The 17557-nt window shown below is 42.3% G+C and overlaps 1 protein-coding gene across 1 annotated transcript in view; it reads right to left on the bottom strand.

The window, feature by feature from the left end:
• The window catches only part of med13a (mediator complex subunit 13a), a 136390-nt gene that overhangs the window by 100166 nt on the left and 18667 nt on the right, over positions 1–17557 (bottom strand). Inside the window, 1 exon segment of the mRNA XM_034683752.1 lies at positions 14867–15101. Coding sequence (XP_034539643.1) covers positions 14867–15101 — 235 coding nt within the window.

The following is a 17557-nucleotide window of genomic DNA, read 5'->3' as shown; positions in this document are numbered from 1 at the left end:
ATAGATTGAGAGAAAAGAGAGGGAGACTGCACCCATGGGCCGGGACTGCATGCATGGCCGAATTTCTGCGCTGTGCCAGTCAATGGAGATCCATCACAGAAGGAGCCAGAGAGGGAGATAGAGCAGGAGGAGAGGGGGAAAGTAGAGGGTGGTTCACAGGCAGGAGATTAGCCAAGGAAAATTGATCCCCAAGCACAAAAGCCATTGGCCTCCCCTACATTTTCCTCTTAAGAGCTGGTTTGGGTTTGTCTATTCATCATTCCCTGCGTTGCTCACTGAACTTTGGAAACAACTATGAAGGGAAAAAAAGAAAGCACCACAGCCAGGGTTACTCTCGTGTATCACTGGCTAATTGCAGGAAGGGATGCTAATATTTTAAAGCACTGGCCTCTGGGACAAACAAGTTCTCAGCAAGTTAAGAACCAAGTAGCCAAAATGTAAACTTTTATAAAAACAATAGAAAGAAGACAATTTCTGGGCACTTAAAACCTATGGAAACCTACAGAAAAATAAACAATGAAATTACTGTTATAATAATCATCTAATCTGCTATACACTCTTAATGTCCACCAGAACTTTTTGCATTAAAGTGCCTTTCAGAGATTTAGTGCTAGCCTTTGCAATGCAAGCAGGAAAATACTGCAGTCTTTGTGGATGTGTAACCTTGCACTTGCTCAGAGGTTGCGTTAGACTTTCTCACCGTCACTGTGACATACAAGGTCCTGAAACATTCCATCATACAGTGTCATTAGCCGTCAGTTTCACTTTCATTTTTTGTAAGATAACGAGCTACAGCCTACTGCAATGACTGGATCAATCTCTCAAAAACTGTATCTGTCGTTCAGCCCCCGGTCTGTGCTGTTTGGGTTTTGTGAGGCAAGTGTTTCTTGTCAGGGGTTCAGTTGAATTCAGAGTGGAGCGACAGTAATAATTTGGCTAATGTTAGATTTTGCAAGAATGAGGTAAATCCTCAAATTAAGACAGGTATTTAATCAGCAATCAGGCTCCTTTTTACAGTTGGGATCACGTCCTTTATAAGTGAATAAAGGCTAACTTCTAATTATTGGCTGGGACTGTGCGCTCTCCATTATTGGCTGTGCGCTCTCATCCTGACAGTGCTAAATGGTATACACATATGATCAGTTGGATTGAGAGGGACAGCCCTCACAATTTTATTATGGAGTCTGTTCATGACAGATGTGACACAATTTTCACAGTTTATAATTAGCTTACTTCCTGGAGCGAGCTTGCAAAAAGCAGCTTGTTTAGATCGTAAAAAAAAAACATGTCGTCATGAGGAATGACAAAGGCTGTATGAGTAGGGTTGAACCGCAGACAGCCCCACACTGATTTAACTGCTGATTATTATTATTAGTATCATAATAATAGTTATGTCAAAGTAATATATTAACAGATTTTATTTACAGACTTATTATTGTACCTCATCCAGAGTTATTAACATTGTCATGATCACTGAAGAGTTTGAAAAGGAGGACGATTACAAATAATCCGTCTCCAATACCACCAGCCCTGAGCAGACAGTAAAAATCCAACTCTTGCAGTGTGTGGCTGTTAGCACCAGTGTTAGTGAATTGGGTGTTTATGCAAAAAGGACTCAATTGCATAAAGAGGTCATGTTTTGCTCAAAATTAATACATAATAATGGCTTGTTTAAATGAAAGCAACACTTGTGCACAGAGACGCTATTTGAGTTGCAGCGTAGTTTGTGGTGCATTCGACCTCTCACGTGTGCTTTGTGAGTTAGATCATGTTTTTTGGCTCATTTAGGCAGGTTAAGCAGGGGCAAAAGCTGTGCAATCCTTCACTTCCAACTAAAATATGAACCATTATACTTCTAAAGTGGAGAGTATTTGATATAAAGGCCTGTCTCTAATACAAGCCTGCTTCATATAAAGGCCTGGTACCTTCTGCAGTAAAAACTAGGGATGTCCCGATCCCGATCTTAAGTATCGGATCAGGGCCAATCTGGGCATTTTTTAATAGATCAGTGATCGGCATTTGAGCCAATCATCTCATCCGGTCCTTTATGTCAGCTGTCACTGTGCTCAATTTGAGCTACACTCGAACGCACGAACAACTTAGCGCAGAGGTACGTCGGGGGGGCGCGGTATGGCTTAATAAAAACAATACACTCAATTCCGAAATGCTAACTAGGCCAACCATGTGTATGTGTGATAGAACTGAAGTGGCCGGTAAACATAGTAGCGTAACAGAGTAATATTTGACAGACAGCAACGTAACTTGGACCCTCCTCTCTGTGTTAGCCTGTGACACTTGCCTGTGAAGCAGCTGAAGCTCGATCTGGAGGGATTTTCATCTGTCACTACGGTTTTACCTGCTTCAAAGTGTGTTAAAACTCGGTAGTTGAAAGACCAAGATGTGTGTGATCGCTGACTGTAGCTGTGACTTGAAGCTAAATGGTCAACAGCATATATTTTAAATCCCGACGGCTGCCGCCATAATCGTAGTTAAGCTACCCCGAGGATAAACAGTTCATTTAAAAAAAAATACTTTTCACAATAACAGTCCCCTCATGTTATGTAGTCCAAAAAACTTTACTTTGAAAGGGCTGTAACAGGAAGCAGCATGTTGTCATGTTGTCACTCAATATCAAAAAATTGGATCGGGCAAAAAAAAAAGCTGATCAGGACATCCCTAGTAAAAACAAAGGCTCTGCTTTAGCGAGAGGGTTTATGGTATGTTACTTCAACTACTCAGTTACTGTTGTGCGCTAAAGCTAGCCCAAGTATGCTAGCATTAGCCTGCACCACCACTGCTCATAAATCATATGTTAGCTTTAGCTTACACAAGCATTGACTCAATACATTAGCATTTTAATATTATTATAAATTTGTGATGAATTTTCCTGTATGATAAGTGCTAAACTTGTGGGAATTTCAGTGTGAGAATCGCAGTCCATAGCCTAGTCTGTCAAAATGTCAGACAGCCTTCAGATTTTACGGTCATATTTACAAGTTTCAGGGAAAGAAGACGATATCCTCAACCCCACGGCTCTAAGTACACTTCACTTGGGGGACAGAATTGTCTGACACAGGAGGCCATCTCAACATATAACATTTGGTGGCTTCAGAGTTACTATTTGTGGCTGTGGGCAATTGAACCGAAGTAACTGTCAAATCCTGAACTTGATTTGATATCCATCAAAAGCCTCTATGTGACCACAGCAGCTTCACCCAACAAGAGTGTTCTCCTGACAAAGCTCCACCTATATTATTTCAAGTGTTGCTAATGAGGAACTACAGTTTTTGCAGTAAATCAGATTGTATCAAAATCATCTAAAAGGAATTTTTTTAGTGAATAGTCTAGTTTCATGGTCCAGACTCTACACTGTCTCCTAAAAAGCTTCTGGACCACCTTTGTCCACGTTTACAGATTAAGTGTGAGGATTTCAAGATTCAGTTCAGACTTCCACAGGCTGTCAAAGTCAGTAACATTTGGGAATTTCTAAAGAGTGAGTGGCATTTCTCCTTTCAGAATCCTTGCCTGGGGCTACCACTGGGCCATTGTGCATAGAACTGGCCTTACATCATTGCAGGACTGTATCTGTGCATCAAATCTGTTTTGGAGTGTCACTGCTCCTGTCAGCATGCAACACAGCGAATATGCTGTTACAAACTTTAAAAAAGGGAATGCGAATGCACAGTGAGACAACCATTTAACTGATGTCTCCCCATCCAGCAGCGAAATGTGACTCTGTGATAAACAAACAGGCTGCTGCATTTTCATAATGTCAAACTTTGTTTAGTCATCAAGATTAGAACTTCAAATCCAAAGTGAGGTTCTTAACGCAGGCAAGTGGCAAGAGGCAGAGTGGAGCTGATGGGCTTCAGCTTGATGGGAAAGAGCAGCAGAAAATTAGAGAATGAGTGACTACATAGTGGCTCTAATAGCAAATAAACATGGCTTATTGAATTCAATTGAACTTGTTTTAAATTCACAGCTGTAAACTCAATAAACTCAAGTCTACCTTCATCATGCCAGACAACCAATAAGTCACTGCTGAGCTCTTTCAAAAGGGCATTGTCTCTGAGTATCTTAAATTCACACATCAGTAAAACCTGTTACATTAAAATGCAGTCTGATGTGCGTGGAAGCTAGTTTTTGTAGGAGTATTATTTTAGATTCAGAGACTGTTTCCTGTACTGAATGTGACAGGCCAGTCACATTGGGGAAAGCAGGAAACAGATCTGTTTCTACTCAGTGCAGACTCACTGATGATCCATACGACTGCATACCACAGACACAGAAAAGATGCAACGTGCTCAACATGCTGCTCCAAATGCATGCATCACTCATCAGAAATATGCTCCAGAGCAGTGTAGATGCTTGGAGATACAGAGGCGTTAACATAACAGAAGATATTAAATCAAAAAATCTAACCCAGTAATGTTGGAGAATTGGTATCCGAATATTGCAACTAGGGTTGCATATGGGTGGAAAATTTCCAGTAAATTTCCAGAAAGTTTCTGGTGAATTTCTATGTGAAGTTAAGCTGGGGAATTTTGGAAATATTCCAAATTATAAACTGTCAATGGGAATTTATGAGAATTTATGGGAATTTATGGGAGTAAACTGGAAAGGTATCATATCCAAGCATAAATTTTATGTTATAAGCAGACATCCATCCAAAATAATACAATTAAAACAGATTTATTTGTAAGTAGAACTTTATCAAGTATTAAATATTTTATTGAACAATCAATTCTTACCTTGAAGAACAAAAACATGAATATTGAGTTAAATATTACTCATCCCCCGACCCATCCCTTTCAAAAATCTACAAAAATGCAATCCCAACAACATCCCATTCAAAATGTTAAATGAAAAGAGCCCCTCTCCCTCCATAAAAGTCCCATTCAACATGCAAATAAAAAAGCATCTTCCCTCAAGCTTCTCAAGCCTAGCTTCTTCATTTTCCTATAAATAATTCAAACATGTTTTGGTATTTAAATGCTGTAGATATTAGCTGTCTATAGATATACTGTATACTAGTACACATACTACAGTTTTTTCAAACAGCATCCCTCACATATATAAAAGGCAGTTCAATAATTTGGGAGATGGGAGATATTCACAGAGGACAGGGAAGAAAAAGTCTGACCTGAACAGAGAATCTTTCAGCCCTTGCAGACTACTGAAATATGCCCTTTGGAACGGGATATTCTGCCCTGAGGTGCAATGTAGGGTTGTTTTTTCTTCACCCTTTATTCATACAGGCACAGAGGAGAGTGGTCAAACAAGAACAAAAGAAATCTTATGAACTTAGCAAAGCCGTGAAAGCTCCGAGATGAAACTGCATACCAACAAAAAACCCAAACTACTATTGTGAAGAGCAAGCTCACGAGCTCACACATGCTGCTAAATTGAGCTTTTCTTCCTTCAATCTCTGGATGGATCCCAAACAATGTGTTCATCATCAACTGATGGAGGAGATAGACAATTCAAATGCAATCCTCTTCTTCCCTCCCGCATACATTTCTCTATCTCTGATTCTCAGGAGACTTTTCCTAACACAGAGCAGCGGATATCTGTGTGAGCTCCAGGGACCACAGTGGAGATAGATCACTGATAACCTGTACTGGGCTGCAGATGACCGTCTGTCCCTTTCAACCTTCACCTGAAAATAAAAGCTTTGCTGCATGATGATAGGATGGTGCATGGATAGATGTTTCACATACTTCAAAGATATGTGCAACAAACCTTCTGACATTATATATGGAGTCAAGTCAGCTCTGTCCTCATTCCATTCAGGTATTTACATTTTACCTTTCACTCATTTTAAGAGGAGGATTTGACTGAGACGATGATGACAGATAATACAGCCATTGAAAATCATCCACGCAAGAGGAAACAGACTAAAACACCACTTTCTGCTACATTGCCATAGCGTCTTCATAAATGTCCTGAGAACTAAAGATGTGTGTTTAGTCAACTAAACAATAAAAAGTCCTCACCCTCGCTAGTCAGCACCAATATCACTAGTCTCTTAAACTAATTATTAACAATCTTTATTATTGTAGGCCTCAAATAACTGTCAAATGTTGTGTCTAAGCTGTATCGCAACAACTGCCACTAGCCAGTAGGGGTGCAATGGATAAAAAACCTCATGGTTCGAGTCGTATCACGGTTTTGAGTCACAGATCGGATAATTTTTCGGATCAGCAAAAAAAACAAGAAAAAAAACAAACAAGACAAGAAAAATATAACTTTGTCCTCCATTTATTTTGTAAAACACTTGTAAAGTTTTGCCCATTAAATAAAAACAACAGTCAACTCAAAATTTACTGTGGGCCCAGTCCTGCCTCATTCATTGCATTTCATAGCATGGCAAGTGAAGGAGCAGAGGAACTTCAAAAGTTTCACTCCATTCTTCTTTCATTTGCTGATTTTCACCGTCCACTTTTCTTTGAGCTGCAAACTTGGAACAAACCTTTTTCGTGCATTCTAGGGTCCTACAGCTGGCAAAGTGCCAATATGCGAACTGCTCCATAAACGAAAGTGAAAGTTAAAAATTGCACTCGCAGCATTGAACTCTAAGTGACCCAGTAACAGCCTGTCTGCGTATCGTTGACATGGAGACAAGTCCCGGTAAACACGCGGTGAAGGGATAACAGTTCGGGGGCCACAAATAGGCGGCCGGATGTGGCCCGCGGCCTGGGTATTGACGGCCTCTGGTCTAGTGGGTGTGTGTCGAAATTTCATAACGTGGCTCAAGCACATTCAGCATTCACTGTATTTCACAGGGAAACCAAAATGCTCCCATACATGTGACAGAACAGATGCAGGAGGGTTTTCAAGTTCCTCTGCTCCTTCACTTGCAAAGACTAGCGCTGCGCTTGACGAGTGAGTGTGGATTGAACATGCAGTCATCACGTGAATGGGCGCAACTTTTTTTTTTTTCATCAACCAATCCGCGCACCACGTCCGTGCCGAACCGTGGAGAGGCATCTGTATGGATCAACGATGATCCATTGCACCATTAGTGTTGTTGAGACGTGTAGTTACATTTTGTGAATTGGCTTCCACATGAGCAAAGTCTTACGCAGACCCACAGCTCATGCAAAGACGTAGATTTGACGCAGAAATATAAACCCTGCTCAGGAGTAATGCATAGATTTGTATAATATGGGATGTAACTAAGTTAACAGACTGGCAGGTGCCTTGTCGCTGTTTGCTAGCAGGCTTAAGGTTGCCTCAGCTCCACCTCTTTGTGTGTTCCTAGGCTAACCAAAATGTAGGTTGAGAGCATTTCCAACATGACAACAGTCATCCATTTAGCTTGAAATCCCTCTTCAGAAACAACAAAAGGTGATGTCCCTGAGACTACGCCCAAATTTGATACCAATTTTGTCTTTACTGCTCACTTCAGTTATCAATAGTATGTTTCATATTGCTGTGTTTGTCTTGGGGAAACAACCTTTTACAAGTTGTACCGATGTTAAGACAAGAAAAATGACCATGGCGGAAGAAACCACTGCTCTTCAACTTCAAGCAAGTAGAGTATTTTGTGTTAGGACAGTGTGTCCAACACAGATTATCTCCTGTTGTGAGGAGCATGTGTTAAAGGAAAGTACATTCAGGAAATTATTTCGTAAATGTAAGGAGTTCAGTGTGTAAAGATGCTTTAGTGACACAAAGGATTGAGTTGCAAGCACTAGAACAAGATTTAGACAACCTTTAGAGGTGAGCCAAAACTTAAGGCCCATCAGTGTTGCAGAGGGACCCAATGCTGGGAATCTCCTAAGACATCTTCACTCAGATTAAACACATTCATCAAATCAGACCTTTGCTAAAATCAGAAAAAAAGCAGCTATGTGTAGAGCCCACCGCTCTGAAGTCACATGCAGCCAAGGGAACAGGAAAAACCCAAGAGAGAAACATGGTGCCAGACTGCCAGCAGAGGAAACCCCCGTTGGGCATTGTGGTAGAGGGGAAGTGCAGTATTGAGAGCGGGAAGAGGGACCAGGACTAACTATAACATCATAAAATATACCACAGAGTACTTGACCCTCACACCATCATGGACATACATTCCTTATTTCTATGCAAAAATAGTGTGTCTTAGAGGGGAGGATGAGGCAGCCGTTTGTCTTTGCGCCTGGTCACGTGGTTTTAAGGCAGGAGGATGATGAAGAGAGGTAGGCATTAGCATAAGAATACATGCCTATACTCAACCACTGGGAGGAGGAGAGGGGGGTTAATTCAGCAATGCCATTCACTTGTTGGGAGTAATTTCTGTGCATGGCCAAGGGATAATTAGAATTGGTTTTCCCGTTGTGTTAGCATGAGCAAGGCAAGTTGTCCAACAGCGTAGAGAAAGGGCTCGGTGGTTAGCCTTACATTCCTTCAATGGTGATTAAGTGTCAGGCATTAAAAGATCCCTCAAGTTTTCCGCCCTTCACTACTCTCATCTCTCCAGCTCACTCCTTCTCCCCTCATCTCCTTGGAGGGGAGGGATTACTGGCACACGGGTATACAGAAATGGCACTTGCTCAAAATTAAAAGACTTTCACAGGCCGCTAATCTAATGAGGGTGGAAGGGGGTGGTGAGGGAACGAGCAAGTGCCATTTCAGCTCGCCGAAATGAAAGGCAAAGAGTGGATTTTCATGTTTACCGCCAACAGTGAACTAAAGACTAAAAAGAGGCTGCAAATAGAAAAAGAGAGCTTTTTAAATTTCCCAAGACAGGCAAGGACCAAAGTCAAAAGAAATCCATCGAACTAGTGGACCAAAAAGAAAGGAGTGTGGCAGTTAAAAGGCGACAACAGTTGTGACATTCCAGTTGAGTGCACAGGTTGGGTCAGTCCTGCTGGGGTCTGCCCTGCCATGCTAGCTGGTATTTGTCGATTCTCACCTCCTCAGGCACAGCACCCGGGAGAATCCACAGAACGCAACAGACTGTCAATCATCATCCTGTTTCTCTGGCTCCACACGCAAACACTGTCCGAGCAGTGATCTGTGATCTTGGTGCTCAGGACCAAGACAAACCTTCACTCTGGTATTCTATTACCTTTCGCATGATAAGCCCTAATTTCAAATAAGATGGTAAGAGAGAAAACCAGCGGGAATCTTCAGCTTTGGAGGAAGGACTGATAAAACACCAATGCACTGAGGGCCGAATTATGCGGGCATCCTCTGTGAGAGGTGTTGTCTGTCTACTCTGAAAGATGTTTATAGCTATTCACTACAGATAGGCTCAACTACTGGGTGAGCAGATGGTCTTCATAGACAGCGGGGAGCTTTCTATGAGGCAGTGTTGTTTCAGTATAGGGATAACAGGGCACACAATCTCAAACAGTCTCTCTGGAAGATATTCAGAGGGTTGCATTTGGCTGCCCCCAAGAAAAGGGGCTCATCTGGATGTGTAAAGAAAGAAAAAGGGATAGGGGTGGAGTATGGAGTATACTTATTATAGAGACTGGCCTGTGTATAAGTCACTATGGGGCTACCACTGACATATTTGTATTGCTGTTTAGTTCTAAAGTTAGCACAGTTACTACATATATCAGCTTGGTATGATGTAGAAAAGGCATCATTGTGTTTATAAAACACATTTTTAATGCAAAAAAGAGGACTGAATGTTATATAACAGTGCAACAAGTATAAAGTACAAAGGCATGATGACAGTGGCGCTTCATTAATCATTATGGTGTTATTGCAGACTCACAATATGAAAGGGGATTAAGTTAATGTATGCTCAGATTAACTGTTGCACTGGTAACTAGGGCTGTCAAAATTGCTCCAAAATGACGTTCGAATATTCGCTCTAAAAAATCCCATAGGTTCGAACCATTCGAATATCTATATTTTGCGCATTATGTCAATAACAGGTGGACAAACTAATACAAGGAGACATAAATACTTGTATATGTATTTTTATTTAAGATATAACAAGCCTAAAACATACCTACACATTACAAAACAAGTAAATGTCCTAATGGTCTATACTGTAACACTTTTAAGACTGTTGACCTCTCGCTCGCTCGCCCCCCTTCCCTCTCTGTGCGCAATGCGCTGAGTGAGTGCTGAACAAGACTTGTGCGAGCAATTAAAGGTCCCGACTCTTGTCCCTAATATAGGCAGGCTTCATTCAGTGATTGAAGCAAACATTATTAACATTAATTGAAGTTAAAAACGAAAAAGTAGTCCACTTACATTCTTGGCGCTTGTATAAAAAAAGAGGAAAAACTGCATTTTATCCCAGTGTCACTGATTGTCGGGCTCTTTTAGTCCACTGCCTGTAGGGTCTTAGGCCTGACAGGTTATTTGCCAAAAACACAAGACAGTCCACATGTGAAGAGGCCCGATCTCTTTTTATTCACTATATTCCCAGCGGAGGAAAAGACGCGTTCAGAGCGCACTGAGGATCGGGGGACGGAAGGATTTCTCTCTGCAGTCTGCTTCACTCTGTGCATGTGTGACTCCTGTGACCTGTCCCTGAACTGTCATGCAGTGCGCCCACTCCAAAGCAGCCGCCGATGTGTTTGTTTTCCACAGTCGAATATTAATTTTCACAATCGAATCTCCGCTTTTTTTAAATATTCAAATATATATTTGAATTTGGAATATTCGTTGACAGCCCTACTGGTAACTAGCAGGACTTTTAACTAGGGATGTACCAATCCTACTTTTTAGGTCCTGGTACCGATATCGATACCTGGGCTTTGGTATCTGCCAATACCGATACTAGCCGATCCGATCCCGGTATTGATTTAACAATCTATATTCCTTAATGTGAGGATAGAATCATGTTTTGGCATTTTTAAACTGACAGTATCATTATTCAAGAGATAACAAATGTGTACCAGCAGTTTGGAGAGTTAATCTTAATAACCAAGAGATATTACAATTTAACTATAAACCTCAGCGGTGGATAAGAGGAATTAAATAATTTGTATAAAAAAACTGCTTCAAATGAGAAAATAAAAAATATGTCAACTAATGTTTCCATAGTGTTTCCCACAGAAGTACAGTGTACCTGTGGGAGGGAGGAGGGCTATTAAAATCATTGAATACATTATTACTCTGCCCAGCTTTGCCCTTACTGTTTCCATTCTCCACGTCTGATATTGTGACAATATTAATCTGCAGCACATTTTATAAAGACATCCAAATAACACAACTCGCGTTTCTGTAATCTTTGAGCGTAAACGACACGGGTTCATGGCGAAGCGTTCCGTAATGATCCAAAACTAAGATAGATGAAAAATGCACAGACCGGCCGGCGCTGATGACGTAGGAGACGCACATGGCCGTTGTAAACACAGACAAGCATAGAACTGAGATGAATAGATCTGCCATATGGATCGGCACTATATATCAGCCCCTTGTCACCGATATCCAATCTAGCTTTTTGAGTCCGATCTAGCCGATATCCAATACCAGGATCGGAGCATCCCTACTTTTAACTCCACATGGTGTAAACAGATGATACCAGAAAGAGCCACACAGCTGTACAGAAACAGAACAAAGTGGACTTTGCTGAGCACAGTGAAAATTTGCACTCAGGAAGACCATTCAAACCCTTCTACCACCAAGAGACCCTTCAAAACAGACTGACTAATTTACTGGTGCGACTGATATTATAGATTTTACGGTAGTTTGTCCTGCAGAGTGAGCTCCACTTACATAGTCTCTGCACTGTCTGCAGCACATGGGGCATTATACATTACATTAGAATCAGCCTCAAAATAACAATCATGTTACACATTTTTCCATGAAGTTATTTATTCGTAGAGGAAGCATTGTAAGTGTTTGTGCATTGTCATACTGTTGGTGACAAATCCACTCAGAAAACATGCATTGTTATGAATGATCAAAGAATCATCTGCTGCTTACAGTTATCTGTTCATCCCCTTATAAAATCTGTGTTGTATGGGCTCTAAATTCTCATAATCCCAGGCTGCAGGGATGTCTGGAACACTTTGTACTTCACCATCGAAAGGCAAAGGTGTTCAGAGCTGCTCAGAAGAGACACACTCAACCTGGTTGAGCAGACAGTCGTCATATAGAGGGGGGAGGTGCAGCAGTGTTTAAATGCAGGGATAACAGGGTACATATTCTCTCATGGAAGATGTCCATGGTGTTACACTCAGCTGCTTGCAGAAGCAGTGGCAGACATAGATGTGTAAAGAATGACAAATACATCTTGGAGTGTAGAGAATCTTGGTAGCTTTATACCTTCAGTGACTCAGGGAGAAGACAGAATCATCCCTTCCCTTGTGATACAAACAGGCTCATATACACAGGTAAAGCCATCTAGACAGAACACTAGACATTCCTGCATCCCCATCTCAGCTGTGTTATCAGGTCTCAGGACACACCATGCTGAACACAATGATCAGCAGCTGCAGATTGTGGGTTGAGGGAAGGAGGAAAAGAAGAAGAAGCCCTCTGGCCGACTTCAGATCCATCTAGAGAGGCCGATCTGCTTCATTTCACCAGCAGAGCCCCACAGCAGCTACAGGAGGGGGGGAGGCTCAAGAAGGAGGAGGAAGAGGAAGACGTATTTCCACAAGGGAGAAAGGAGCAGCTGCCTCCAAAAACAGGAAACACGGATTACACCACCCATCTGGGAAACATTCACACCAAGACAAAGTTCAGTCGAGGTGCAAAAACACTTGAGGAACACGGGGAACAGAAATGTCTCATCAGGTGCTTAGGGGGCATGTCTGTGTGAGAGTTTACGTCAAGAGGAAATCTCAGGGGGAAAAAAAGCCCTGTGGATGCAAAATTCAAGAAACATAGAAGCTCAAACAGGACCTGCAGAGAGTCCTGCAAAAACATGATTTATCCTGCTTCAAAATATGTGGAAGAAAGGATGCAGCACGGATTTTTCCGTCAATATTCAATTATGTAATTTCTATCTCCTGAAACACTAAACACATTACGTTTAATCCCCCCAAAGCCAGTGTAAGAAAACAGCACCAACTCCCAGCAGTTTCCAAATATAGATTCTCTATACTAGCCCCATTCTACTTGAAATGTAGCACACTCCATTAGAGGGCCTGGGCCAGACGCTTCAGGTAATTACCAGGACCCGCTAGGCCTGAATGGGCTGCCCACCATAGCTTTCAGCTCCCATTTTTGAGTCCACTCCAGGCACAATGTCTCATAATGAAGGAGGGTCACAGACGGGTTGTGCTTGGCTCAAACTCCAAAGTTCAATCTACATGGCAGAGAGCATGAATAAAGATGGCCTTTTCCATCTTCCCTCCACCTCTAATGTTACTGTTAGTGAAGAGGGCAGAGCAGAAAGCGGGGGGGGGGGGCATTTGCCTCGTTTCTGCATGGCTGCTCCTGCACGCTGTGTTTCTCACTCAAGTTATAATCAGACTGAGCTCCGCTTCCTTCTTCCTTTTCTTGTTCACCCTCCGTGGAATGGCGACATGAGACTTCACATTACTTGCTCTGCTAGAATCTTTTTTAAAAAAAGATGTGAGATTTAATAGCCTTCCTCGTACACGCATGTGATAATTTGATAGCGTGATGCCAAGTGTCTCCAGAGAAAGGGAGTCGCCCTGCAGGTGTTGGCACTACCATCCTGACTGGCGAGCTTATCAGTGAGAGGAGGGTAAGAGGGGGCATTAGAGAGGTATCAGATCACACAGATTTTAACACTTCCCCGAGGCTCTCACTTATACTTTCTCTCCCCTGTGCCTACCTGACAATCAAGTACTGAAATCTGTATCATTTTTCATCCTACAACCAATAACGAATCATGACAGGGTGATCGATGTTCAAGTGCTGCTTTTACAAAAGCTGTGAGCCGTCTACACTTCCAGCTATCTTTTACAGCAATCACTCTCTTAGATATATAACCTTGAATGAATTCAGCTAAAATGGCATGTAAGAGGGGGGAGCTGAGCTTCATTTTCATGGATCATTTTCTGCATTGCAATAACTCAGAGAAATAAAATAGCAGTCCAACCTTACTCTTTATTTAATCATTCAATTTGCTCTAATAACTTGAAAGACCCACTACAAGTCAAACCAGCAGGCAGAGTTATTTAACTTCTCTTTTACTGTAAAGCTCAGCTCAGAACAAAAACAAATGATCAAGAGCCTCACAGTGGAGAGATGCAGCAGTGTTAGCTAGTATGTCTAAGAATGTTTAATGGAAGCCAATGGTGTCCCCTGCATCTCAGATTATCACCTTACCAGTGGCTGAACTTAAAGCATGTCACTTGTTGTAGCAGACAATGAGCTTGTAGCACAATCAGCCCATCAGGTAAGATACAAACTCTCACCAGTTTGTTTCAGAAACAGGAACATGAAACAGCTAGGGAAAGATTGGACTGTTTTCCTGATAGTTTAGCTCTGCCATGTTTGAAAGCACACATAAACAAGCTCAGACTTCCACACTACCTTAAGACGGTGCGCTCTCTCCTGCAGCTCTAACCTCTTTGATCTGTATGTGCACTTGCGCTTAGCCGGCCCCTGGTCAAATAGACCCAGACCTGCAGCGTTTGGCTGAAGGCTAAATAAATCCACTACAAAGACAGAGAGCCGACCCAGGCTTGTCTGGCACCACTGGTGTAAACTTGATGCTTTCATAACACTATAAACATTTGCAGCAGGCTACAAGTTACTGCACATTTTAACTGATCTTGATGCAAATCTTTGGCCTGAACTGGCCTTGAGAATCAACTCTGTGTCAGAGGGTATACTCCACTCCACTGAAGTGAATCTGTGAGTCAATACAAGCTCTCTGGTTGTTGTTCAGCAGCTGACCCTGACCTTTGAACTCCATGTAGAGAACAAGCAGCATAAAAGATGTTTCTTCTTAATCATATGCTCCTTTATGTTTGCCAGTGGTTCCTACCTGTGAGCTCATGGTGGATGAGGTCTGCAAAGTTTGGGTCGTCCCCCCACCAGAAAAGCCAAAGCTCCCTCCGGCCCTGCCGCTGGCTGCGCCGCCATACACTGAGCACGTCGGCCTTCAGGCAGCGGCTGAAGCTGCATAGGATGGGGTCCTCTTCTGTTACTGGGAAGAGGATGGGTGCAGAGGTGGGACCCTGCCACACAAACCTCTTCCATTTGATCCCCGTCAAGTCAGCCTGCAAGAGAAGGGAGGGGAGGAGAGTGTGAGTGTAAAAAGTCGCTGCTTCAGGATCCACTCAGCATCTCGGAGGAAACATGTGCTGAGCAGAGAGTACAGAGAAGGTATTAATCCTCTTTTTGTGGGGCAGTTCACCCACCAAACACTTCTGACAACAAGACACCCAGGCTGTCAAAACTGAGGGGGGGGGGATAAAGTAAGAAAAATGGAACCCGGAAAGATGAAAGATAAGCAGAAGATGATAAGGAAATACATTGTGTTGATTCAATAGAAAAATTGCCCTAAAAATTGGGACATCGGTTTGCTTCTACAAAGAACTGTGTACTTGTGCTTCAGGTGCTTTCAATATCAGAATGAACAGCATGTTCGAAACACAAATAGGAAAAAACTAATGCTGGTAAATGTGGTCTCACCACCTTAATCCTCATTATTGGTGAGTGCTGGGGGGGGTGCTTTTCCTTTCTATAAACAATGTCTGGCTTTTATAGAGAGAACAAAACAGACAGGAAAAAGCCTCATAGGCAGTAAATCACTGGCGGGGTTATTAAGTGTTAAAGCAGGAACATTACGCTCCACTGCTAGCTAGCGCTACTGCTTATCACCCCAGCGCCGACAGACTACCCATGTCTACCTAAACACAAGCCTGTACGCACACACTTACTACCAGAAAAAACACACACACACGCAATGCCTAAGGCGTACAGCCCCATTTCCACTGGCAATCTTGGTCCTCTATCTATCCTTGTAGACATTTCAAGTAATCTGTGCGAGCACGGACTGTTCATTTTCATGCCGTTTAGTCTTATTCCGTTCAGGCTGAGTTGGCAAGCTGTCCCTCTGTATATTCAACCAATTAATCCATTACAATTCAGGGGATATCTTAACTCTAGAGCAGAGGCGCTGAGCCTGAACAAGTGATTACCCGTGGCTGTGGCGGAGCGGTGGTCTTTCGCCTGGCTAAGGATAAGCTGAGAGATTTGCGGTGTTAGTGGTGATGGGGGCGGTGGGGGCTGGGGGTGGGTTTGGGAATGTCAAAACAGAGCACTGTGTGGCGTCAGCTGGAGCAGAGCTGGCTCACAACAACATGTTAGAAAGCCGTTTATAGAGAGCAGTGAGCTCACAGACTGAGAAATCATTGAAACGCGGGAAGTGAGAGAAGTTACGACTGCGTTCAAAGCTCAAAATGTGTTGAAATTTTCTGAAAATTCCCCACACATTCTCAGCCAAAAGAGGAAATGATGTGTAACATGATTGAAATAAGTCTGTCCAATAGTTTTATTCAGATTGAATGAAAAGAGTTGATGCCTCACTCAAAACAGATGAGGGTCGTCACAATGAGGCTGGGCGATAAAACCGTAACAATAATTATCTTGATATTATTTTTCTCAATCTCAATATAACAAATGTACAATAAAACGTTGATATATTTAAATCTGTCATTACACCCCCAACCACTGGAAAGGGAGGGGGCGCTAAAGTGTCTTAAGCGCTAGTTCCCACCAAGCGGCAACCTCCAGTCTCAAACTATGAAGCCCATGCAGAAGTGTTATAAACATCGAGAATCCGCTTGAGGCTGGCTGCAGAAACACCAGAAACCATATACACACCAATTAAAAAAAGACGATCTTTGCAGCAATAATAAACATGTTTACAGCCTGGTTCAAAAAACGGCTTGGGTCTACGTAGCTAATTTCTCTATCGGCACTGTACGGATGGGAACACGTAGTTGTTGGCTAAGAGGCTCAAACTCCACCTCTTTACGTCACACTATGCCTGGTTGAGTTCCGCATTTCCAATATGGCTGCTGCCGTCTGGCTTAAAAGCAGCTCTTCAGGAACAGATGGGTGATGTCGCAGATACTACGTCCATATTTTATACAGTCTATGGTTCCCACCCAACATTAAACAGAAGAGTAAGCCGGCATGCAACAGCCAATCATGTTGCAAGGTTAGAGGTAGGCAGGCTTAAAGATGTTTGGAGTGGGATGCAAACACAGCTGATACGAGCGACAGCCACACTGAAGAAAACACAAAACCTACCAGCTCAAAGAGTGGAAATGCCACTAAACTTCATTAGTTAAGATATTTTGGCTATTTACTAGACTACTAAATCCCAGATTCAACTTTCACTGAGGAGAAAAGGATTTATTTATTGGGAAAATTATCGATGTCAACTGATATGAAAAATTGTATCATGATAACATCTTTTTCAATATTGCCCAGCACTACGTCACAATACCAGAATTTAAACTTGGATACAAATCTAGTAAAATTAAAATATATCAATATGTTCCCATAAAATCCAGGCGCTCAATTACCTCACTGCAAAAAGTGCTGGTGTAGAAAAGCCTTTTTCCCTCTGTTAATAATCAAGAAAAGTACGTATAATTGTCCAGAGAAATGTAGAGAGCCGAAATGATATTGGCATATTCCCTCTGAATTACCTTTAACAAGC

The sequence above is a fragment of the Notolabrus celidotus genome, chromosome 5, assembly GCF_009762535.1.
Source record: "Notolabrus celidotus isolate fNotCel1 chromosome 5, fNotCel1.pri, whole genome shotgun sequence".
In the NCBI taxonomy this organism is placed as follows: domain Eukaryota; kingdom Metazoa; phylum Chordata; class Actinopteri; order Labriformes; family Labridae; genus Notolabrus; species Notolabrus celidotus.
Note: the sequence above shows the minus strand (reverse complement) of the source record. Positions and strands in the feature narration are given on the sequence as shown.